The sequence below is a fragment of the Bombina bombina genome, chromosome 6 (genome assembly GCF_027579735.1).
Source record: "Bombina bombina isolate aBomBom1 chromosome 6, aBomBom1.pri, whole genome shotgun sequence".
NCBI lineage: Eukaryota > Metazoa > Chordata > Amphibia > Anura > Bombinatoridae > Bombina > Bombina bombina.
This window is the reverse complement of record NC_069504.1, coordinates 924,442,291-924,470,077: the sequence shown is the minus strand read 5'-3', so window position 1 is coordinate 924,470,077 and position 27,787 is coordinate 924,442,291. Positions and strand designations below refer to the sequence as shown.

Here is a 27,787-nt window from a genome sequence, read left to right as displayed (position 1 = left end):
TTTACTAAAGTCAGCTTTGTATTGTGCTGCATTTACATATTGCGCAACTTGTTCCGCACATCCCCTGACCGGTCAGGTTTTGTATATTGGACTCGGAAGGTCCCATTATAAATATTTGTTTTTTTGATAAATATTGTTGTTGCAAACTATTTTGTACCTTACACACAGTGTACTTTGCCTATCCTTGCGGTTCAAGGGTGGAGGCAGGACTCCCGATTGCCATCCCCTTTACCACTTATGTATATAAATCGTGCTAGTAAAAATATTGTTTTTTCAAAAGAGTGCTGTTTCCCTGTCTTTTTTCAACCTGGCTATTTTCCAGGATGAGTTCTTCTGTTATATTACACATTATAATACTATTTAAGGGCCTGCACCATATGTACTTATAATACCAACAAGGACCGATTGGAGGTTACCCTTGTTCACTAGCTTATATATAAATTTTAAAGCATTTGCTTCTCTCCCGTATTTATTTCTCGATATTCTTTATTATTATACCAGGCTACTTAGGTTTATCCTAGCTTCCCTGGTCTCCGGTGAGATAGATCCCCTAGCTAAATAACCAGGAATATCATACATTGCCCTGGTAAAACTTTGGGGTTCCTTTTGGCATTCTGGATACCTTGTCTCCGGCTTTGAGCCGTGAGGTTTTGGCATATATATTACTTTACAAGACGCTATTAGAATGGCATTTACATTTTCAGATGAAAATTGGGAGGCTGAACTTACAGCTTCACTATCTGTATCCAATTTGGAAGAGAGTCAGGATACTAGTAGCAATACACCAGTCAACATCTATGGTGCTTTTAAAAGCTATAAAAAACAACTTGTTAAACAAGTAAAACTTAGGGCTGAGACATCAAGCCTTGAGAATTATATTAAAATGAACATCATCCCGAGGGGTTTACGTCTTCGATTGGACCCTGGGACTAATCTGAGGGAAGACGAGGGAGGTGAAGAGTTTATGGAAGGTTGGAATTCCAGCCTCTCAGACTGCTCCATCATTTTGATGAAAAAAATGGTCATTCGTAACAAAGAAAGACTAGAAAAGACCATCACTCAGGCAGAGGAATCACTTAAACTGGTTAACACTTTTTCAAGTAATACAAACTTTGCAAAACTAAATGAGGAGATAAAAGAACAAATATCAAGGTTACAAACTGATATTAAATTAAGAAAAGGTAGGAAATTCTCGCGAGACAATGATGATTATAAAAATAAAAAAGTTTATAATTATCTGCCACAAAGAAGTTCCTACGACTCGGGTACTGATGGGTCAGATATAGAATCTGAGCACCGAAGATCTACCCGTAGGAACTCACAGTCTTTTTTAGGAGAAGGAGGAGAGGGGGAAGAAAAAGGAGGAGGAAAAGCAGCAGGTACACACTTAGAAGAGAGGAGGTATCCCTCCAGACAACGACGGCAACGGAGTTACGACCAGAACCAAACGAACTACCCTCGGGGCAGATCGCGAGGGTTTCGGGGTCGAAGGGGATATTGAATAATTCAGAAGAGGGTCTTCAGATAATCAATCTATCCTCCTTCAAATTGAATCTCATACATATAGAGGTTTTAAAAAAAGGATTGACCTTTTGTCCTACTAATTCACTTAATAAGTTTAAGTTTATTAAAGACCTACACCTATTTGCACGTCGGGTTGTACTATCGCAAATTATGAAAGGAAAGAGTAGACACCTAGTGGAGGATGTTGCTCTAAATAGAGAAGATACATCTAGCATATTGAACCTTCAGAGTCTTTTGGCAGATAGTGAAGGCAGCCAATATGTCCCCTCACAGATGGAAGACTCCATCCAGTATGAGAGGTTTCACTCTAATTTTAAGGCAAAATCCAAATACATGCCACAGCTATCCATGGTACCAGCTGTGAACATTTTCGTCAGAGAAGTTGAAAAACAAATCCTAGGACTACCCTTCACTGGATTGGTCAATGACAATCTAACAAAATCTGAAAGAAAGGCACTTAACCAGCTAATGAATGCCAAGGGCTTTGTAATAAAACCCGCGGATAAGGGTGGGAATTTGGTTCTCTGGGACGAAAACATGTATACTTTGGAGGTTAAACGTCAACTCTTGGATAAAACATTCTACAAGAGTTTAACGTTTAACCCGATCCCTGCATTACAATTTGCACTTTTCAATATTTTGAAAGAAGCAAAAAGCAAGGATATTATAACCTCCACAGAATTTAAGTACCTATATCCAGAACATCCGGTGATGCCTGTATTTTACTGCATCCCTAAGATCCACAAAAATGCCAACCATCCTCCAGGTAGACCGATTGTGGCTGGCATAGGCAGCCTTACTGAAAATCTGGGCAACTACGTGGACTCCTTTCTTAGACCCTACCTCATCACCCTTCCATCATACATCATGGATACCTCGGATTTCCTACGTAAGATTGACAGGTTGGTGCTCCCCGAAAATGCCATCCTTGTCACCCTAGACGTGGAGGGACTATATTCATCTATCCCACACGAAGTAGGACTTAGGGCATGTAAGCATTTCCTATCGACGAGAGGTATGAGTGCTGTACAACATACTGACTTCGCGATTGAACTGCTAAAATTCACACTTACAAATAACATATTTATGTTTGACAATAAGATATATTCCCAGCAACAGGGCACAGCTATGGGAGCAACATGTGCTCCCACTTATGCGTGTCTCCATCTAGGCATCTGGGAAATGGAAGAAGTGTACCAGAATCCCCTTTTCGACGAGAACATCCACATATGGCTACGATATGTGGATGATGTCTTCCTAGTCTGGGAAGGCTCAGAGCAGACCTTGAAAGAATTTGTGAATTCTCTAAATAAGAACAAGAGTAATATCTCACTTACCCTACAGTTTAGTAAGGAAGAAATATCCTTTTTGGATATAAATGTGAAGATTAAAGATGGCTGCCTGATGACAGAAAACTATCGCAAAAGCACGGCCACTAATAGCCTTCTTCACGCTTCTAGCCATCACCCAAGCCACCTAAAAAGGGGTATCCCTAAGGGCCAATTTCTCAGGCTACGCCGAAATTGTTCCACAAAAGGGAAGTACTATCAGCATGCGGCTGAAATGGAAAAAAGGTTTTTGAATAGAGGATATTCAAAGAGGATAGTGAAACAAGCCCTAACCGGTGCGGCCCATCTGAATAGGGATAGTCTTTTGGTACCCAAAGACAAGACTGGTGAATCATCAAAAATTAGATTGGTCACTGAGTATAATTGCCATTGGACCTCATTAAAACAGATTTTGGCACACAACTGGCACACTTTGACTAGTGATGAAGCAGTATCACGTGATGTTGGGGATTTTCCAAACATCACAGCCAAAAGGGCACCGAGTCTTAAAGACAAATTGGTGAGGAGCCAATATTTGTCGACTCCTAAACAACAAAATTGGTTGTCCAAACACAGATCCTATGGCAACCATCCCTGTGGGAAATGTGTTGCATGCAAGTATATGGTTAAGACCAAACAATTTGCAACACACACAGGAAAAACATATACTCTAAAACACTTTGTGAATTGCAACACGGAAGGGGTTGTTTACCTTCTTTCGTGTAGCTGCCCGCGTTATTACGTGGGAAAAACGAGAAGGGCCATAAAAGACCGGATAACAGAGCACCGGGACGATGTGAAATATAAGAACCAGAAAAGTAACGTTGCCAAACATTACGAACACATGCATGACAGTAATCCTGACTCTCTCTCCTTTATCGGGATAGATAGGGGCATAACCAACAATAGAGGGGGGGATAATGACAGAATTCTCCTCCAAAAGGAATGCAGGTGGATCTCAGTTTTGGGTACCCAGCTTCCTGCAGGCCTCAATGACAAATTGGATATGGCCTGTTTTCTGTGAATGAACACACTCTCTAGCGTCTTGTACTATAGTAGGCTAAATTCTGTTAATTTTTAATAAAAAGACGATTGCAACATCAATATATTTATTATTTTCTCCTTTATATTTCTCTAAATTTCAATGTAAAGTAAGATAGATCCTTTTTTATTACTTCATATTTGAATATAGACACATTTTGGTTTTTCCTTAATTGTTGATACTTTGCAAATACTTGCAATATTTTCACCCGTCAGTAGAGGCGCAAAACGACACTAGGTATAAATAGAGTGACAGGTGCACCTTGGATATCACGCCCTGACGAAGCCCGTTAAGCAACTTGGACGCACGGGTGAAACGCGCGTCGGCATAGGTCCAGCCGACCGGATCACGTGATGTGCGTGTGAAGATCATTAAGCAAAGAATCTGCAAACAAGCCCTGCGGTTTACTACCAGGCACTCTTAAAGCAAAGTCAGAATCAAAACTCGGCATATTTTGGCATACATGTCATGGACTCACAGCTACTCGGCACGGCCGACTTGTCATTTCAGCTATCAGGTCGTATGGTTCCATTACATTCCTTGCCGCTAACTGCATGAATCAGCTTTGGCTTATGTGCATGAATTTCGCACCTGGCAAACGCCACTCTGTCGAGAGGGGGCACAGCTTTTTCTAGGAACTTAAAATGGACAGACATATGCTGAATACTAACACACCTAATTGCTTTTCTGCATGGCATGCAATAACGCTGTTTTCTTGAATGTACTTACCTATACCTTGTCTGCAATACATGTCATCCATACATGAAGATTTAAATGTCTGGTCTATCTACTTATGTACATATCCTGAGGGCGTGTTTCCATTAAGATCACTTAGATCCCATTTTTCTACCTGCCCGACCGCTATACCTCCTGAGTGAGGCGTCGGCTGCAGCAGGGTGTAGTTGATCCCAGGAATACACTTCCCCTCTGAATATAAATTCTTCTATGTACAGTTTGCAAGATATATCTGACTAGCTTATCCCGCTTGTTATAAAGCTGTCATCACTTTCTTAGATCCCTTACTACGTTTTACCTGCCCAGCAATTACCTCTTCACAGAGGTGCTGTGTGCAGCTGGGTGTAGGAAGTGTGACAGGCTTTACTAAAGTCAGCTTTGTATTGTGCTGCATTTACATATTGCGCAACTTGTTCCGCACATCCCCTGACCGGTCAGGTTTTGTATATTGGACTCGGAAGGTCCCATTATAAATATTTGTTTTTTTGATAAATATTGTTGTTGCAAACTATTTTGTACCTTACACACAGTGTACTTTGCCTATCCTTGCGGTTCAAGGGTGGAGGCAGGACTCCCGATTGCCATCCCCTTTACCACTTATGTATATAAATCGTGCTAGTAAAAATATTGTTTTTTCAAAAGAGTGCTGTTTCCCTGTCTTTTTTCAACCTGGCTATTTTCCAGGATGAGTTCTTCTGTTATATTACACATTATAATACTATTTAAGGGCCTGCACCATATGTACTTATAATACCAACAAGGACCGATTGGAGGTTACCCTTGTTCACTAGCTTATATATAAATTTTAAAGCATTTGCTTCTCTCCCGTATTTATTTCTCGATATATATATATATATATATATATATATATATAAACCTGCAATAAAGGTTACATTTTAAGGACAATAAACCTTAAATTAATATATCAGAACATGTATGAGCCTATGGTGTTTATATTAGTGATAATTCTGTCATATGACTAATGAATTTTGTGTCCAAACAATAATAATAATCAAAAAATGTTTAATTTAATATACCTCTTGGGTCAACAGTAAAATTAGCAATATAACAATGTCTTAATGTTAACAGACAATCAAAATGTTAAAGGGACACTGAACATATTTTTTTTCTTTTGTGATTCAGATTGAGCATGCAATTTTAAGCAACTTTGTAATTTACTCCTATTATCAATTTTTATTCGTTCTCTTGTTTTCTTTATTTGAAAAAGAAGGCATCTAAGCTTTTTTTTAAGTTCAGAACTCTGGACAGCACTTATTTATTGGTGGATGAATTTATCCACCAATCAGCAAGGACAACCCAGGTTGTTCACCAAAAATGAGCCGGTATCTAAACTTACATTCTTGCATTTCAAATAAAGATAACAAGAGAATGAAGAAAATTTGATAATAGGAGTAAATTAGAAAGTTGCTTAAAATGTCATGCTCTATCTGAATCACGAAAGAAAAAATTTGGGTTCAGTGTCCCTTTAAGTTACTGTATTAATAAGATATAGAAGCACTCTTGCCATTAATTCTTTCAGCTCAGTCTTTTATGCATTCTGAAAAAATAATGCACCTATTAAAAAAGTCTAAACCACAAGCAATTATAATACAAACAATTATAGAAAAAAAAGAACAGTGCTATTTACACAGCATGTCTAATAATGTACAATGCTGTTCTATTATTTTTTAGATGCAATACAATATTTCACATCTATCTTGATTACATTTTTTATTTACTGGAGATTAGAAACTAAAATAGGCACTTATGCACAAGGCCTTGACATGGGTCACTTAAATTTAACTAGATTGAATTCTTGTTGCTGGCACACTACACAGCATTTGTGCAACACTGCATCATTTATGATTTTTTTTAATATATATGACTGTCTATCTCTGACACTTTGTAGCCAACATACATAATTTCTGATGTATTGCAGTTCTATTTACTGGCAGGAGCATGTCTAATATTGTTCTGCTACAACTAAATGGAAACAACTATTTGGGCTTCGCAGTGTTGGCTCAAAATATGGGTTGTATACAAAGATGGTAAAAAAGCGTTTGTTAAATTAATGTTTTGGCTAGCCTTAGTGCTTTTCATCTATCTAAATGGAAATATTAAATATTTCACTGTATAAATCTGTAAGGGGTTTTTACTGGGTATTCGGAAACAGCAGGTGGCTGACTATCATAGAACATTTCTCTCCTGGACATTATACATGCATGTATGTGTAACATAAACCTAAAACAATTAGGCAAAATTTATGTTTTTGATTAACTGTTAAAGTTTATAAACATTTTTTTAATGATAATTACATTTTTCCAGCTTCTTTTTCAATAGTGTATTTATGTGTGAAACATACATGTCAACATGATAATAGCTACTTAATTAGTTCTTACAATTAAAAGTCAATTAATTCCTCTGTATGTATCATTATTTGAGAGTTTTTATTGACATGTTATTTTATTTAGTTTGGAAAATATACTGTACCCTTCACTAAGTGCTCTTGCTTTTTCAAGGTCTTGAATTACATTCAAAAGGATCTTAATCTTCTCTTGGTTAGACTGCAGTGATTCCTCTATGGAGTGTAGTTTACCTTGTAGGGAACACAAACCACCATGCACTTTATGTGCTCTATGACTTTCTTTACTCTCTTTTTTGGTTTCATATTGTTCTTCAATTTGAGGTTGGCATGATGATTCTTGCGGACCTCCACTGCATTGCAAGGAATCTCCCATTTTATTTTCTGGTCCTTTTTCTAAAGTTGTTTCACTTTGCAAACCCTCATCATTTGCAGATGATGCCACTGACTGATCAACGTTATGTAGGAATTCCAAATTTGGATTGCTTTGTTTTTTATCTGATTGATGGTGCTCTGAATGAAAGCAGTATGACAAATTGCTGTTTAAGGAAGGTTTTAGAGTTATAATCCTCTTACAGTCGGTACTGGGTTTTAGTGTTAACAACTCCTCGTTATTTGTAAGTTTTGATTGACAAATGCCCTCTTGTGGTTTTGAGTCCTTCTGTTTGCTTGACTGAGACTCTGAAGGCTGTGAACAGTTTAAATCACTACTTTTGGAAAATTGTAAAGAAACATCTAGTGTTTGATCTGTTATTGAAATAAAGTTAGACTCCTCTGTTTCATCGAAAGTGCTTTCAATGACATCAGGTACCTGGGTTGAGACTGTTACTTTTCCAAGCATGTCAACAAACTCCAAACCTGAGCTTTCATGTATAGGTCCATTGCTTTGTGCTTTGGGTATTGTGTGTCTTAATGGACAATGTCTTATATCTCGTTTAAATCCCTCTTCAAGATGTTCTGCAATTCTAAGATTGGATAATTGAAGAGCCATGTCTTCTTCTGAGATGTCTCCATTGATCTGAAAACAGCTAGAATCAGTAGGGAATTCATTTAATGACTTATTTGTTAACTTTTTTGTTTTAAAAATAGGGAATTGTTTCCTGAGACTAGGTGAAGTCTGAATTGCAATATTTTGAAGACCTCTTTGTGATTTTGGATGGGAAAGTAAACACATTGATCTGCCAGGGCGTTTTTCTGCTTTTCCATTTATTAAGATTGTTTTTTCAGTAGGTTTAGCTTCCAGATCTGTAAAGCCTGCCTGATCTGCAATTGTGCTGTCTTCCTTAAATCGGACTTGCTGGGATTTGTTTTTTCTGTGATGAGAATTCTTTACAATATCTGAGGAGTCTAGACTTTTCCTGTTAAGGAGTACGGGTCGCACTTTCATTTCTTGCTGTTCCATTGAGTCACAGGATATATTTTGTAGACAACTTGTTTCTTTGCGACCCATTTCAGTAGGTCACTTATAAAGTACTTTGAAATGGAGCCATAGGCTAAAAATGTCTTTAAAATTGCTAGCAAGGTTCATTTTGCTATCTTTATTTTCTTCTATATTTCCAGACAAAACCTTGTAATGTTTTTGTTTTTCTCATATAATCTCTACTGCTCTTGTTTGTTTCATCAACTATTAACAATTATTTGCATATATACAGATTATGTTGCAACTAAGACAACAGAAAACACTTTGGTATTCCGGTATCTCAATAAAAGTTCATTAACTTTAAAAAATATATTTACTGGACTAACTGTAATACTAATAAAGTTACATATTTTCACATCTATTTTACATGAACGTTTTTAGTTTTTTTTTTGTTTAAATAATACTTTATTTGTTTGCTATTTTAAATCTTGCCATCTAATCTATTTAAATATTTCTTTTTTGAACGCAGTATAACCAGAAAATGTAGTAATATGAACATTAATCTGTCTGATGCAGATAGAGCTTTTAAAACCATGTCTCATAGTACAATGCGTAAGTAAAAAGGATGACATAATTCCTTAAATATAATGATGATGTAAGCTTGCAGATGCATAAGTCCAGAGTGCATTATATTGCAGTATTTGTATGGAACAAATATAACTTGTAGTTCCAGCATTCAGTTGTTTGAAAATCATGAGGATCTGAAACAAAAATAAATAAAAATAAATATAGTGTTGCAACACAACAAAAGACATTCACACAATTATGTTTCCCTGACCCTGAAGGATAAACTGCATAAAAGGGAATGTCAGCAGCAGATATCACAAAACATTTATTGTTTTTCTGCTGTCACTTCCTCGAAGAAAGTTACTCTTGAATAGGCAGCAACTGATCAACAGGGCATATTAAAAACAGATTTTAATTAGAAAACTTTTTAATAAAAACCACACTCAATAAACTTTATTCTAGTATCCTAGAGACATTATTTTATTTTGTTATTCATTTTCACAAGCTGTGTTTCACCTCCTCTTGTATTTAAAGGGACAGTAAACATAGTGCAGAATTATATAACATTATTTAGGTGCTATAGCCATAAAACCCTTTTTTACCTTTTAAAATGTAAAAATGACAGCGCTTTTACAGACCTGCTCTCTGCTCTCTGCTGAGCGGGTCTGTAATATTTAGTCAGCGCATCGGGCCAGCTGTATAGTCACAGCCCGGCCCGATCGCTCCATAAGACTAAGTGCAGCTCGCTCCTGTCACAGGAGCGAGCTGCACTTAGTGCTATGGCGTGGTCGGGCCGATCTGTGACTATACAGCTGGCCCGATGCGCTGACTAAAAATAACAGACCCGCTCAGCAGAGAGCGGGTCTGTAAAAGCGCTGTCATTTTTACATTTTAAAAGGTAAAAAAGGGTTTTATGGCTATAGCACCTAAATAATGTTATATAATTCTGCACTATGTGCAGAATTATATAACATTATTTTTAAGGTTTACTGTCCCTTTAATGCTGAAAACATTTTTGTAAATATCAGTTTCTGACAAGCTACAAAATGCCCTCCTCTCTTTCACAGCCTTATTTAAATTTATGAAACATAAACTAAAAAGTTGCATAAATTTGTTTAGGTAGTCACTTATTTCCAAAAAACAATTTATGACAAAAGACAAAGTCCTGGACTTTTAAGTACAATTGATCTTAATTGATAAATCTGTGTTGTAATATTTTGTTATATTTTGTAAAACCTGAACACAAAAAGATTTGGGAAAATGGTTGCACCCATATTTAAGGTGGTTGTGAGTTTTGTATAGGGTGAAAGTGTCCTTTTTTATATGATCATTCTTACACTGGTGTCCTTAATATCATGTGTTCCAATGGCTGGTAAAATTTCCTAGCTTAGGTATACGTTGATAAATAGCGCTATTAAGTATGGTAGTTAAGCTTTAGGCGCAGCTGTGGAACCCTTTTATTCCTGCAACCTGCAACCTAACCTCTGGTGGTGGACTAAAAACCAAGGCCTGCTCTTGTGAGATTGGTTGTGTAAAAGCATGGGTGGAGTTGCTGCATCCCTCTCCCCAAACACAGAGCAACCGGGTCCTTGCTGGGAACCGCATGTGCACACATAATGATAAATGGGTCATTAGTAGTGATAAATATACTTAGTTTATATTGGTGATATATTTTTGTCATTTTTAACAGACAAGCATAATAATTCTGAATAAATTAAATACAAATATTTAAAATCTCAAAGTTTTTTTTTTCTTTCTAATGGAAACCTATGGGCTTTAAAACGCTCTGTTCTCCATCTGTTGTTTTCTGTAAATCCAGTTAATTAGATTGGAAAATTTGAAAGACAGGTGCATCTAAATCCCATTACATAGAGAACACACTATTATCTATCTATCTATCTATCTATCTATCTATCTATCTATCTATCTATCTATCTATCATCGTTATCTATCTATTTCTATCTATGTATCTATCTATCTCTATTAAACAGTGCTACATGAATTAATACATGTATACATATATTTAACTTTATTATTTTAAAATTCAATTGGATTAATAATTGAGACCCCACAATAGAGTTAAACTTTAAACTTTATTGTTAAGGATAAACTAGAATGCACTTTGTCCAATTATTTTTTTTATTTCAAGCTTTTACTTTAAGCACCTTTATTTAATGAAGAAAAGGGGAAATAAAATTGGCCCTTTTTCTTTTTAAAGCAAAACTTCAAATGTCAAACAGTCATCTTTATCTGTAATTTTCCCTGTTTACGCATTTAAAATCACTGGCAATCAGCACTCAAAAACAGCAGTAGCATATGAACTGCTGTACTTCCCTCTAAATAATATTATAGGCTTGGTTTTTTTTCTGGAGCAGCACATTTGACGTACCAGGGTACAAAGATCAATTTATAAGCTATGACATGGAGCATGGAAATCCTCTCAGCTGTCTTCATAAGCTTTGTTTAAGTTTTTCAGACATCAAGGTGATAACATAATTCCCTGGTATTATAGATTTAAGTACTGTTTGTTTATTGAATAATTTATGAAGCAGTATGACTTTAACATTTTTACATGGTTAGTTTTTCATAGGCTCAGGCTTCCTGTAGACAAGTATTATTTGTATTCCGAAGGTTTTATTACTCATGAGTTGACCCTGTTTTGAAACAGCAGCCTTGCTTTAAGGCAGCAGAACTATGCTCATTGTTACAAAGGACTGTGTTACGCATGAGTTCAATAGACCGTATAACATAAAATATTGCCTGCTACTTCCACAAAGCATCACAAAACTGTTAGAAAAGTATCTAGTAACAATGAAGATAGACAATGTTATCACTGCTGATTTCAAATGTATTTACATCATTAAACATAGCCGCAAAGTGATTTGCATCTAAACATTTGTAACTAATAACCCAGACAATTGGCTACATTTATACATCATTGTTACGCTGCTAAGGGGTCTCATTGTTCAGGTAAGAACATTTGAGAAATGAATTGAGGCTCATTTCACGTATCAGCCAATCAATAGAGGACACTCCTCCCATTTCTATATATAGCTGTGTTACGTGACCCAATACATGACATCTTGCACAACAAACTTGAACCACTAGCTATGCAGTAAAATAATAAATAAAACCTCAACACTTTGAAAGCACATTTCCAAAACAGGATTGGTAAATTTGTAAGTTTAATTGTTAAAATATTTGCATGTTTGATTTGTTTATCTTGATAGAACAATATTTGTTTCTGCAATCTCGTAGATATGAACATGGGGCTGGGGCGTTCTCAAGGTGTGGTCGATTAAGCTTTGGTGATTTAAAAAAAATATGATTGGCTGTGTGAAGTGTATTGTCTTGTTGTCATGTCTCACTATAACAAGGCTGACGAGGTGTCTCGTTTTCATTTTTATTTTATTTTTTTTTGCATATATTAGAGTAGACTAATTTACAGAGGATGTTGTTTTAATTTAATTTATTTTGTTTATTTTGAAAAAAAAATTGTGATGCCAGTATCCTTGACAGTGGACGTTTTTATATGCTGTGTGAAGGTGGTAAGATAGAAGCAGCTCCAATGATTTCAATGGAGCTGAAGTCACCACTCAGTGCCCTGAATAGGGGTAACTACAGATCTCTTTTAATCTTACCATTTTCCTGCATGTTTTTTCTCCAAAAACAATACATTTTATTAAAATGTTAGGCTCGTGTGCCTGTGGAGATGCTGTTTCAAGGTGGATTAGTGACCATCCTTGGTGGACTTTAAAGGAACATTAAACACCAATTGCAAGCTGCATGATAATGTACATTCATATAACTCTATGAACAAAAAGTCTTCTCTTTAAGCTGCCTAAGCATCATGGGACATGTAGTTCTAAAACATCTGGAGAGCCAAGGTTGCTGACCTTGCTTTAGCTTATATCTGTTTGCATAATACTTAAAGAGAGCAGTTTAAAATTAACATTTTAGGATCCCCCCCCCTCCATTAGGAAAATTATTACAACCAATGCATCTTGTTTAGATAACTTTATGTTACCCATTACTGCAGTATAGACATTTTCAGTATAGGTGGTAGCTTCAACAGGCAAAAGCAGCAATTTGAAATGACTAAACAGAGGTAAATGAGCTATTTGTAAAGAATTTAATACACGTTTTAGAAACACATTAAAGTTGAGAAAAATGTACAATACACTATATCTTTAATTTCCCTCTAAGAATAATCTTGTTTGAGCACAAGTGTTAAACTAGATCCCATCTTTGATCAGGAAAGTTAGAGAGAACCAATATTATATAAAAAAGGCCACTCCTGACTTTTAAAACAATAAAATATGTAGTTGCCTATTTAAACATATTTTTTTTCTTTTTAACTGCTATTACTATTTTTTTTTGTTTATTTATTGATGGCTTTAATATCAAGTGATGGCCAGTAACCTATGTTAAGAATTCATAGAGCTCCATTTATCATACAGTGGCGAACAGGGGCATAAATATTCACCCCTGTCTGCCTGTCCTGGGCACTTGTGTGCAACCCCGTAGCCTGCCTGCACCAATCACGCTCGTGCTTGTGTAAACCTTCAGTCAAAGGGGAAAGATTGCTTGATAAATTGAGCCCATAATATTTACCAATAGTAAAATGTTTTGAAGGTTATCAAATTAGTACATTTAAAAAAATCTGACGTTTAGAATCATAGCAATTTGGATCTCCATAGATAATCCTGTTCCTAGAGCTTTCTCATTAAAACACAATTTATAAATCTTGGGAGATTTATATAGTTGTTGTTAGACAAAAAAAAACATATGAAATGCAATATCTGACAGACAGAGAACATGGAAGATGACATATACTGACAATATGTTTTCCTTTTCAGTCTTACCAACTTTCCATAATTTTATAAATATATTCTATATCCAATATGTATGGGTTAGCATGCAATAACATTGTACTGATGGCAAATAGCACAGAACAAATATTAAAGTAATAGGATATTACATTTCACTTAGCTGCTAATGTATTTTCCAAATAACCTTATTTTCTATTGTAATATATTATTTTAATTATAAATAGAAGTATTGTGGTGCACTTCAGGGTTCTAAGGGTTAATATGCATAAACAACTCTCAGAATAAGGAATAGTAGGTACACACTTGAAGAGTAGAGAAGAATGTAGTTACTTATAATTTCCCCATAGATTGAGTGAAAATATATTTTTTTAATAGAATTTTTAAAAGCAATATAACAGAACCTCCATCTACCCACTAATTTTGAGCACTGGTTTTCTAATTTGTCATCGGGCCTCCCCAACAGGCCATATTTTCAGGATTACCTTGGGTGAGAGCAGGTAAAATAAGCATTTATTACTAATCAGCTGATTATTTCACCTGTGCTCTAGTTCAGATATCCTCAAAATCTAGTCCAGCGAGAGCTGCACTTAGCTCAAATAAAACAGCGACCAAGGTAGATAAAATCAAAACAGCATTATTTATTCATTCAGAGCGGGAACTAAGTAAACACTGTAAAAAGCAAGCAGAGAACATGGTCAAACGCGTTTCATTTTGCAGCAACATAACTTTTTCAATGACCATATCTATAACTAACCAAGCACAGCTCCTTTATACACCAATAAATCCTCCCTCTAGCACTCAATTGGTAAATCTACATCTTTAAATAGGCTGTAGCGTTAAGTGCAAGCGGTTAATTTAAATGAAAAACTCACAAACATAATTTTCATCATTAATAGTACATTAATTATTATTCTGCATACTTGAATATTACAAACAGACTTGAAATAAAAAATAATTGGACATAACATAAATGATTTCTACAGTTCACACACACACATATATATATACACATTTGCTGTTCTTTAAAATATCTATATTCCTACCAATCAAATATAGTCTATTAGGGAGGCCTAAAGACAGAGAGAGAGAGAGAATTAATTGATTTCATGTAGAAATAGTTACTTACAATCTAGTGATTTAGAATAATGAATTTTTTAATTTTTTTTTCAAGTTGTTTTTTTTTTAAATTTATTTAAAATCTCACTACAGGAGTTTGTTCATAATCTGATAATACTCATCTGGCTATATTATGGTGATTATCTGATTCGAAATCTGCAACTGCTGTGTGCTAAAATTAAAAAATCAAAGGGCAGAGTTTGAAAATGATAAGTATTATACAACACTATTTAAAATTAATCTAGTTAAATTTTAAGAATTACAGCTATGTAAGCAGTTAAGTATTTTAGAATTTTTTTTGTAATTATTATTATTTTTTTAAAGATATTGATTTACAGTTCATATAAATAATAAAAGTAATAATAATTACAAATAATGATAAGAATGCATTGAAATAATTTTTATTTAAAAGTTAACAAAGATCCTAATGATGAAAATATAACAAATATTTATATGACATTTCAGCCATGTTTATGGTTGATCATTTTAAATGTAGGTTAGTTAAATATTTCAGTATTATTATTTTTTAAGCAAATACATTTCCTGTGTCAATTAAATAAAATAATTGCATTCAGAATTGATGTATTAAACTAGATAATGAGTTGTAGCAAATGTGGCAGAAAAGGTTGACCCTAGATTGTGAATGACTAACCTGACATACAATTAATGGGATTTTCTTTGTTGCATATAAAAGAAGGATCTTAAAATGCATCACAAATGTATGTCACTGTTCTAAAAGAAAATGTGTGTAGGGTTGTGGGATGTCAAAGGCTACAAATAATGCTATGGTAGAGGTTATATTCAGCCATTGAGCTTCTGTCTTGCAAACTAGTTTTAAATAGACATGGGGGTCTATTTAACAAGGGCCGAATGGCCCCTGTTCCCCTTGTTTCTGCGCGAGCCTTCAGGCTCACCGGAAACAGGAGTTAAGAAGCAGCGGTCCTCAGAGGCGGCGTATAGCAATCCACCCGATCATGTAAGATCGGGCTAATTGACACCCCCTGCTAGCGGCCGATTGGCCACAAATCTGCAGGGGGCGGTATTGCACCAGCAGTTCACAAGAAATGTTACCTGCAATGATATTTTATGTTATTTAATATATCTTATTTTAAAAATCTAGTGTTTAATATCTCTAGTAATTCATAATTTTTAGCAATGTTTCTCTAGTTTTACATTTGACTATATTAATAGAACAATTGCGTCTCTTCATAGTTTTAATTGATAAAGACTAGATCACATAATTTGCTTTCAACAGTGCTAAGCAAACCGAAACCACTTTTGAAAAATGTACTTCCTCTTAAAAATGGAAACGTAATATTTTTGGAAAAGTAAATAAGCCATCTATACTATAATCACGTTTGTAACGCATCTGTTGCCGTCGCCAGTTGCCCACACATCCTCAAATGAATTTTGGCTGCACCACGCAGCCAAAAGAATATTGGCTGCGCGCACAGCCAAAAGAATGTGGATTCCGAAAATGGCAGGGTAGTGAAAGAATCCACCACCCTGCCATTTTCGGAATCCACCTGGATGCGGTGTAGGCAAACCGAAGCCTTAAAAAAAAAAAAATGCAACCGCCCGCACTAAATAACAAAAAAACACGTAACCGCCCGCAAGAAATATAAATAAACACACGTAACCGCACAAAGTATAACAAAAAAACTAACCTCCCGCACAAAGTATTAGCAAACACCTAAACCGTCAACTCCCACATCGCAAAACAATAAAGTAATTAACCCCTAATCTGCATATAGCATAATTAAAATATTAACCCCTTAACTGTCAACCACCCACATCGCAATAAACCTAATTAACCTATTAACCCCTAAACCCCAAAACCCCCACATCGCAATAAACCTATTTAACCTATTAACTCTTAAACCGCCAACCCCCCACATCGCAATAAACCTAATTAACCTAATAACCCTTAAACCGCCAAACACCCACATCGCAATCAACCTAATATCCTCTAAACCGCCAAACCCCCCACAACGCAAATAACAGCTAGATTACGAGTTATGCGCACTTTAGGGAAATTAACGAACGCAACAAAAGTTGCGTTATTTAACCCTCTATTAACCCCTAAACCGCCAAACACCTACATCGCAATCAACCTAATATCCTCTAAACCGCCAAACCCCCCGCAACGCAAATAACTAACAGCTAGATTACGAGTTATGCACGCTATAGGGAAATTAACGAACTTAACAAAAGTTGCGTTATTTAACCCTCTATAGCGCAGCCATTACAAATTTTCAAACAGCCAGCTTGTGTGTGCGATATGGTAGTTTTAAGCTCCATACCGCACACAATCCAAGCGCTGTTTTGACATGCTCATTCACGCTTTCCCCATACACATCAATGGGGAGAAAGTGTCAGAGAAAAACACATGAAGTGCGGAATGAAAAGCTCCGTAACGCAGCCCCATTGATGTCTATGGGGAAAAAAAGTTATGTTTAAACCTAACACTCTGACATAAACCCTAAGTCTAAACACCTCTAATCTGCCGCCCCCAACCTCGCCGACACCTGCATAATGTTATTAACTCCTAATCTGCCGCTCTGATATCGCTGCCACATAAATAAATCTATTGACCCCTAATCTGCCGCTCCCGATATCGCCACCACTATACTAAAATTATTAACCCCTATTCCCTTGCACCCCAACATCGCCTACACTATAATAAATCTACTAACCCCTATTCTGCCGCTCCCTGACATCGCCGCCTCTAAATAAAGTTATTAACCCCTAGACCTCTGGCCTCCCACATCACTACCACTAAACAAACCTATTAACCCCTAAACTGCCAGCCCCCCACATCGCAAAACCTAAATTAAACTATTAACCCCTAAACCTAACCCTAAACCTAGCGTAACTCTAACCCTAACGTAGCCCTAACCCTAACACCCCCTAACTTTAACATAATTAAAATAGAGCTAAATTAAAGTTACAATTATTAACTAAATAATACCTATTTAAAACTTAATACTTACCTGTGAAATAAAATCTAAGCTAGCTACAATATAACTAATAGTTATATTGTAGCTAGCTTAGGTTTTATTTTTATTTCACATGTAAGTTTGAATTTATTTGAACTAGGTAGACTAGTTAGTAAATAGTTATTACTAATTACTAACTACCTAGTTAAAATAAATACAAACTTACCTGTGAAATAAAACCAGAGCTGGCTTACACTAACACCTACCATTACAAAAAATAAAAAAACACTAAAATTACAAAAAATAAAAAAATCTGCCATTACAAAAAATAACAAACAAAATTATCTAAAACAATAAAAATTATTCCTATTCTAATACCCTTAAAAAAAAACCCCAACATAAAAAAGCCTAATCTAGAATAAACTACCAAGGGTCCTTAAAAGGGCCTTTTGGGGGCCCTTAAAAGGGCCTTTTGTAGGGCATTGCCCCAAAGTTAACAGCTCTTTTGCTACAAAACAAACACCCCCTAACAGTATACAACCCCCCACCCCAAAAAAAACTAATCTACCCAATGCCCTGAAAAGGGCATTTGTATGGGCATTGCCCTTAAAAGGGCATTTAGCTTGTTTACAAAATGCCCAAACCCTACTCTAAAAATAAAAACCCACCCCAAAACGAAAAAAATACATTACACAAAATAACAAACAAATTATCAAAAATAAAACACCCGAAAATTAAAAAAACTAATCTAGAATAAACTACCAATGTCCCTTAAATGGGCCTTTTGTAGGGCCTTGCCCTAAGTTTTACAGCTCTTTTACTTGAAAAAAATACAAAGACCCACTAACATTACAAACCCCCACCCCACCAAACCCACAAAATAAAAAAAACTATCTAAATAAAACTAAGCTACTCAGGGCATTTAGCTTGTTTAGGAATAGCCCAAACCCTAAACTAAAAAAAAAACACACAAAAACTCTTAAAAAACCTATCACTAGCCCCCAAAGATCCACTTACAGTTTTTAAAGTCCCGCTTGAACGATCTTCATCCAGGCGGCAAAGTCCTCATCCAGGCGGCGAGAAGTCTTTATCCAGGCGGATAAAATACCATTAGGTATTTAATGAGCTGGAAAAGAGCTGATTGCCCTTTTAAGGGCAATAAAAGAGCTGAATGCCCTTTTAAGGGCTATGGCCATACAAATGCCCCCTTAGGGGTTTTTTTATGTTGGAGGGTTTGGTGGGTGGGGTTTTTTTACTGTTAGGGGGTAATTGGTAATTTGTTTCGGTAAAATAGCTGTTTAACTTAGGGCAATTCCCTACAAAAGCTCTTTTAAGGGCTATTGGTTGTTTAGTATTAGATTAGAGGTATTTTTATTTTGGGGGGTATTTTTTATTTTTATAGTGGTATTAGTTTAGGTTTAATTTTTTTTATTTTTTTCTGTAATTTTACATATTTTTTTTTGTAATTTTAGCTTTGGGGGTTGTAGTTTTTTTTAAATAGACTGCCCTCTGGCAGGCTTATCGCCTAGTTATATTATAAAGTAAAACACACGGCTGGGATAAGCAAAGAAGACAGCTAACCAAGAGAGTACTTTGCATTCATATTAGCCAAACACATCGTGGCTTATGTAAAGCTTATTAACTTTTCCTAAATCATTAGTATTGTAATCCCCATTTTACTATGTTACATTTAGTTTGTTCTACATCTGGCAGTTTGTCAGAAAATAATACTGCTCTTGATTTTTGAAGGGACAGTCTACTCCAGATTTTGTATTGTTTAAAAAGATTGATAATCCCTTTATTACTCATTCCCCAGTTTTGCAAAACCAACTCTGTTATTTTAATATACTTTTTACCCATGTGATTACCTAGTATCCATGCCTCTACAGGCTGCCCCTTTATTTCAGTTCTTTTGACAGACTTGCATTTTAGCCAATCAGTGCTGACTCATAAATAACTCCACAAGAGTGAGCACAATGTTATCTATATGGCACACAGGAACTAGCACTGTCTAGCCTGGAAAACTGTCAAAATGCACAGAGATAACAGACGGCCTTCAAGGGCTTAGAAATTAGAACATGAGCCTACCTAAGTTTAGCTTTCAACAAAGAATACCAAGAAAACAAAGCAATGATAGTTGTTTAAAATGGCATGCCCTATCTCAATCATGAAAGTTTAATTTTGACTAGACTGTCCCTTTAAGTCATTTATTTCCTTACTGCAATGTTCCTTTAACACTTTTCTCTCTTGTTAATATTCCTTTAACTAATGAAATCGATGTAGCTTGCTACTTGCAGGGACCATAAAGTATCTTTTTTCCCTTGTGTTTAAAGTCATAATTTGCATCAATAACCTGTCACTGATCTGCTTTTGATTTCAGCAGTAATAATAGACTGTTTAGTTACAATGATTAAAGCTTCAATCTAGAATATGCACTCATGAGTTTTAATGTCTGCCACTGTTGTATATACACAGACTACATTGTTTTATTTTTTTAAGCTATTAAAAAAAACCCCAAAAAAAACACTTACATGTGAGTACTTAAATGATAGGAAATGTCAGACTAAAGTAGTTAAAATATAGTTGAAACTGCAACTCACTTTAATCTCATAATGTAAATTAAATGTGTTAAATGTTAAAATATTTATTTTCTTATTTCCTATTTTTGTATTTTTAAAAATACAAAGTAACACACATAAGTTTTCCCATTAGTGTTTGTATAAAAGGAGCATTAGCTATCAAAATGGTATTTTTTATTTTTTTATTTTATTTTTTACTTGGTCTTGAATTTTCATTGTAGTCACAGATCAATACTACCCCAGTCAGTATAAAAACATTAAAAATAAGTATCATAAACCATTTCAGTTGGCGTTGTCCCTAGCATTTATACACAAGCATTTAAAGGGACAGTGTACACCAATTTTGATTTAACTGCATGTAATAGACACTACTATAAAGAAGAATTTGCAGTGATACTGATCTAAAAATCAAGTACAAAACCTTTTAAAAACTTACTTAGAAACTCCCAGTTGGTTTAGCACTTTTGATGAGGTTAGGCTGGACACCCAGTGAAAGGGGCTGGGAAAGCAGAAAGATCAGACACTTCCCTTTCCCTACATATAAAAAGACAAATTACACAAACAATAGCAGCACAGATCTGTAGACCTGGGTCTATATCTGATACTTAGAGGCTTGGTAAGGAGCTTGAAAATCAGCACAATGTTATTAAAAAATAAGCAAAACTATACATTGTTACAAAAACAATCCCAGATGGCTCATCTACAAAACATGTATGCAAAGAAAAATAGGGTGTATAATATCCCTTTAAGTATTTCATGTTAGTTTTATTTTAAATGTAAACAACATTTGATTTTTTTACATGCATTGTTTACATACTGCTCTTTCGTTTACATGATAATACAATTAAGTATTAATTATATCCCTTTAAAATAACAGAGGCATTATACTGATTATGTTGTCAAAAATATATTTAAATATAATCCATAGTGATAAAGTTAAACATTAGAAATGCCATATAAAAAATTAATGAAATAAATGCAATTAAAAAAAAGAATATTTTACATGTTTAGATCATAACATTATATCACAACTAAATATGATATTTCTAAGTATTTTTTTTAAAGTAATTAAAAGGAAATGTGTATATGGTATCAGTAATTTAGATCTGCACATGCTTATTAAATCTAGTTGAATTAAGAAGTCTATGATTATAAGATGTGCAGTTTTAAAAGATCAATTACAATGAACCAGACCATGATGTTCATATTCTGATCAGTTTTAATAAAACCAGTACTGAGGTACTGAAAATGTAATAGGTATGGATTCAACAGACAAAAACAAAGTGTGTGTGTGGGGGGGGATTTTACAGTATGCTTTTTCTTTAGCAAACTGGGGAAAATGACTGACTTGGAGAATAGTTTACTATTCAGGATTTAAAAGGTTACTAGCCTAGAGCTAAAAATGTACTAGTCCACTCAATGTCAATGGACCACTAAACACAGTAGAAATGCATAATAAACAAGTGCATAGTACAATACAATACATTAGCACTTACTCTGAATTTTAATGGGCAATATTATTATTATTGTTATTTTTTTATTATTATTATTTATTAGTATAGTGCCGCTAACTTCAATATTATTTAAATTTTCTGGTGCCCTGTATCATGTGACAGCCATCAATCAATCACAGACTCATATACACTGTGAACGTTTGCACATGCTCATAAATAGCTGGTACCTCCCTAAGTGTACATATAGAAGACTGTACAGTTTGATAATTGAAGTAAATTGGAAAGTTTTTTAAAACTGCTTGGTCTATCTCACTCATGAATTTTAATTAAGATTTGAGTTTCCCTTTAAAGATAAAAAGGTCAGATTTATTTACTGCAATTTCTTAATTGTCCAGGACTAGCTAGTGTATATATATATATATATATATATATATATATATATATATATATATATATATATATATATATATATATATATATGTATAAACAAACCAGATTACTAGTATCTTCATATGTGTGTTTTACTTAATAAAAACATAATTTAAAGTCAATGTACAATGACAATCAGTGAGATGGGGATTTTTTTTATTTTTATTTTTTTTAAAGAGATTAATCAACTTGAAATAGCATTGATAACGCATTTTTTTTACGAAACAGTCTCAAAGCACTTACAGTGGCCAACAAATAGTATTAATTATTTAATTTATAATAAATAGCAGAACCTTTTAATAACCACATTTCCACTTTTTTAATTAACCTGTTAAAATGTGGCTATTATTAATAAATATAATCAACAGCTATCATTTAGCCAGTGCTTTTTCTGCCAATCTGTTGCTCTAATTTGTCAAGATAATGAAAATAATGATGTTCTCTATTTGTCAGGCACATATGAAGGCGGGCTATTGATGCTATTTATATTAAAGTCTTTAGAATTGCATACATATTTAAACTTTTTTTTATTTTTTTTATTTTGCTGTTTCTTGCTGTAATCAACAAAATGACAATACATTTATTTTACAAAGCATTTGATCAGTATATGATTTGTATTCACTTCTTAAATTTAAGTTATCTTTATTTTTATGTTATGTTTGCACTAAATGAATGAATTGTAAAGATGTCTTATCATTTACATGGACTTTTCCCATATGTGATATCATCTGATGACAGCAGAAAATAGGACCCTTAGCTTGCAAAACTACCTCACAAGAATCTATTGCCAGTTTTGGAATATATGTTTTTGCTTCCTTTTTTATGCATTTATTTTAAACAAATCGCATCTTATTTAAATGATCTTATTATCAAACTCAGTTAATAATAACAACAACAATAACATTATTATCGTTTATAATTATTATTTCCATAGAGATTCAATGTTTACTCTAAGCTGCATTAGGATCATAGCTAAGACTTTACTTTCACAGTGGAACTTCTGCCTGATGTGGCTTCCAATTACAAGTACAGGAGTGTGCAGATACTATTTTACATAGGGCCTATAGTGCATGCCCTATTGGCTAAACCATACGCCAGTCAAATTAACAGTAGCTATACTTTTAGCAAGAGCTAAAACGTTTGGCTGTGGGCCTATTTTGTTTCTTTACACTAATTAAAGGCACTGGATAGTCTTTACCTGTGTATGCCTGGTTTGTATTCCTAGGATTTATGCTGAGTCTAGATACTACTGAATATATACATTATTGATCTGCAGAGCTCCAGGGTGTTGTTTTTGTTGTTGGTGTGTGCCATTTATACTGGACTGAATATATATATATTATGTATATAACACACACAGAAAGTCCAGCACTCACTTACAAGCTCCCAGCTAAGATTAAAAGCAAAAATGGAAGGGTTTGTCATAATGATGTTCCTTGCAAAACCTGGGTCCCTAAACTAGCCAAACAATGCTTGCTCTCAATCAAACAAACTGGACCTTGGCTTGGTACCTGGGCTTGTCCCATTTGGCCAGATGCGGTAACTAACCCTTCCATTTTTGCTTTTAATCTTAGCTGAGTGCTTGTAAGTGAGTGCTGGACTTTCTATGTGTGTTGTATTAATTTGTTTTGTAATTTTCCCTATGAGCCTTGCACCCAGACCTGGGGTTAACTGCTTGTGACTCTGTGGACAACACAGCTTCCTGTGAGTGCCATTGAGCACCTAGGGCTGAGCATGTTGGAGGGTCATGGGATGTGTACCCAGTCCAGTCTGAGAGTGCAGTCCCTTCCGTGTTTTGAATATGTCTATGGTGATTACATAAGCCTATGCACCCTTCACTTGTTCCCAGTTTGTTTGATTGAGAGCATGCATTGTTTGGCTGATTTAGGGACCCAGGTTTTGGAAGAGACCTTGACGTGGTACCTGGGCTTGTCTCATTTGGCCAGATACGGTAACTAACACTTATATTTTTGCTTTTAATCATAGCTGAGAGCTTGAAATTGAGTGTTGGACTTTCTCTGTGTGTTGTATTAATTTGTTTTGTAATTTTCCCTATGGGTCTTGCACCCAGACCTGTCTGGGGTTAACTGCCTGTGACTCTGGGGACAGCACAGCTTCCTGTGAGTGCCATTGAGCACCCAGGGCTGAGCATGTTGCAGGGTCATGGGATGTGTACCCAGTCCAGTCTGAGAGTGCAGTCCCCTTCCATGTTTTGTGTATATATACACACACATATATATATATATATATATATATATATATATATATATATATATATAAAAGCAAATTCCCAAAGAAGGATAAGCACAGTCTCACAAATCCTTTTAGCCATCAGGGTGCACTTTAAAAATAAATCCAAAGTCCCATCAACAAAGGAAATCACTGGTCTTCATAAAACATAACGTTCATTTAAAGGGCCACTGTAAGTAAATATTTTCTATGCCTGTTACTAACTAACTACCCCAAATACGCTTTTTATCAATAGCATTTCATTAACATATCTCTACCGTATATCAGAAATCTTGTCTGCAAATTTAATTGTTTTCCAAACCCACTCCGTGGGTATCCTTTGCTCTGTACCAATCCGTTTACAATACCTAGGTTTTAAAATGGCGCTTTAAACACAAATTTATTGGTTTAAGTATTTTGAACACGCAGTGCTGAAAATAGTGGGCAGGATAACGTGACATCATCGGCGAATAAAAGATTTTTAGAACGTTATGAAACTTCGTTTTGGAGAAAATATAGGTCAGTAAGTTTTAATTAATGCTTATTAACTTTAATATGTTAGTTGTTTAGCTTAAAAATTATAACAGAAAGTAATCCTTTAATTTCATCAATAAAACAGAGACACAACATTACTTTTGTAAACTTACATTTGAGTTAAGTAAAATGATGGTAAACTATTTGATTCCTCTTGTGTTAAAGTAATTTAATTAACATTACAGATTTAAAGGGAGAGTAAAACCTCCTTTTCCTGTAACTTGAATTTGAAACTTGTGGATTTTCCAGTCTTGAAAACTGAAAAAGAACATGGCAGGTGTTGCAAGCTTAACTCTGACACATATCTGTATCTAATTTGCAGTCTGTTATCTTATCATTTCTGGTGAAGTCAAACAATTGATAGTTTGTAAAAACAATGACAGTGGGAATCCCTGTCTTCTGAAGACTGAAGTCCAAATATGGAAAAATTGTGAGTGGCCATTGAAAAACAATTGCAGCAAGCAAGACATTTATCTGCTCTAGTGATGTTCAAAGCTTCTATGTGCTTCTATTTGAAAACTTCATGTTGTAATTACAAGGTGTTTACTGTCCCTTTAATCAATATTACATTTTTTTATTTTTGTATGTCATTGTCTTCTGTTAATATACAAAAAAGCCCTATAATGAAAATGAAATTTAGACCCAGGGAGACCTCAGCAAATAACTAAATGCATTCCTGTCAGTAAATACTGAGCTTCTTGTTTAGAAACTGGCTAGGACTTTAGGCCACAGAAAATCTCTTGATGAATTGAAAGAGATTAGTTCAGTATAGACTTCTCTGACAGGCATAAATATAGAAAGCTGTTTTTGTTTTGCATTTAAACATGCATATCTGGAGCATAATATTTTTTTATTCACTTTCATTTTATGTAAAATATTTGCTGATGCATTTAGCAGCTATTACTGTGCTATGATAAAATGCCAAGTGATAAGTAATAAATAATACCACAGAGTGCTAAACAAAATAGTAGAACAAAACCATATTGTGCATGTTTGTTGGGGGGGGGGGGGGGTTGCCTCGAACCTTTTTATTTGTTTAAAATTGTTGGAAGATATTTGTAACTTTAATAACACAAATTTTCTATATATCAGAAAGCATTTCTTTAATAGTTTGTCATTCCATACAAGATTTTTTTGTGTTACTCATTTATTTGTTGCCAGAAGATAAACACTGCTTTGACCTAGATATTCTAAAAGATTTAGCACTCTTTGGCCTATTTACTAGGCTCATATTCTTGCTTCATTTGTAATTACCTTTACAGTTGAAGCTAAGTGTTTTGCTAGCACACACAAAATGTGTAAAAATAATAAATAGAAATACAAAACTGTTAAATATATTGTTTGTTTTGCTACAAAATCTTAGAGGTAACATTTAAAGAATATGTCTAACACATCTTTTGGATGAACGTAGTGTAAAATTATTATCCATATATTTACTTATGTACACTACAAATCTCTGAATATATCAAACAATTTCTGATTGGTGTATGACTAGAACACATATACAATTAGCTGACTCATCTGAGCAGTTCAGTACTCAATCTGTGCAGCTTCTGATTAATTACTCAGAGTGATGCTGGGGGGGAAATTTTGGTAAGGGAGCAGGATTAGAGACTACATTTCTGTGTAACAATACATTTGCTGAAATTAAAATATGCATAAATACGTAATCTAAGTGAAATGAAAAACAAAGTAGCAGTGATACCACAGGAAAAGGAGATAAAGAACAACATATTCTTCTAAGAAAGAAAAGAGAAAAAAATAAATAGTGAGGAGTAAATAAAAACAATAGACAATGCTCAAACAATATAAATATAAATATATATATGAAATAAAGTTATACCAGCTTAGACACAATCTAATTAGTTGCTGAGCACAGATGAAACAAAGTTAAATTTTCATCCGGTGCAAAGAGGTAAGATGAATTTAGATAAAAATAAAAAGAAAGCAGCAACCAAGCTATACCTTTAACCAGCACTCGCTCATTAAGCAAATATAAGAGCTATGGGGCCAAGGCCAATAAGACAGTTACAGAGACTGACCATCCAATATATCAATATCCTTTAATTTCCAATAGTGTAATGACAAAAGAAATAAAGGCACTGTGCACAAACAGTAATGTATACCTTCCTCAACATAGAGGATAATAGACCAGAAAAAACCTTTAAAAGGAAAACACCAATAAAGTCTTGCTAAGGTAGCTACCAAAGCGTGTTGATCATAGCATGGTTAGACCACTGCAATTATAGGCCTGTTAATATTAGCAGTGTGTTAAACAGGTCTTGATTAATATGCAGGTTAGTATAGCAGTCCCCACAGTTCAGCGTAGCTGTCAATGAGATAGTTCCCACATGATTAATAATGGTGCAGCCAGATGCAGGATAGTGTTAAATCAGGTCGGTATACACCGGACACTAGTGTCTAAACGGTAGGTCTTATGTTATGTATCAGTTCATTCAGAGTCGTTATGAAGGGTTAATTGTGGATGTAAGAAAAGTAGCTGTCAAGTACCTTACTTGTGGGAGTGACGTCTCACTACCACCGCAAAGCCGTATACTCAGCCGGATTCACCTTTGAATTTCACCAGTGTGTTCACCCTCTCGACTCACGCCAATTCCGTTCTGCCTTACTAAAAAGCCAAACAACGCGTCCGAGCACTTCCACGCTCATGGAGCTCCAGTGGGAGTGGGCAACAAAACAACAACACGTGTTTCACCCAAACTAGTGTTCTGATTGGGCTTCCTCAGGCTTGTGTAA

At 34.9% G+C, this 27,787-nt stretch overlaps 2 protein-coding genes across 2 annotated transcripts in view; one reads left to right on the top strand and one right to left on the bottom strand.

Moving 5' to 3' along the window:
• INSYN2B (inhibitory synaptic factor family member 2B) overlaps window positions 1-8,593 on the bottom strand; it is a 44,581-nt gene extending 35,988 nt beyond the window's left edge. Inside the window, exon 1 of the mRNA XM_053718564.1 lies at window positions 7,120-8,593. Within this exon, the coding sequence (XP_053574539.1) occupies window positions 7,120-8,441 (1,322 nt within the window). The 5' untranslated portion in view covers window positions 8,442-8,593. The remainder of the gene's footprint in view (window positions 1-7,119) is intronic.
• The window catches only part of DOCK2 (dedicator of cytokinesis 2), a 1,640,323-nt gene that overhangs the window by 816,665 nt on the left and 795,871 nt on the right, over window positions 1-27,787 (top strand).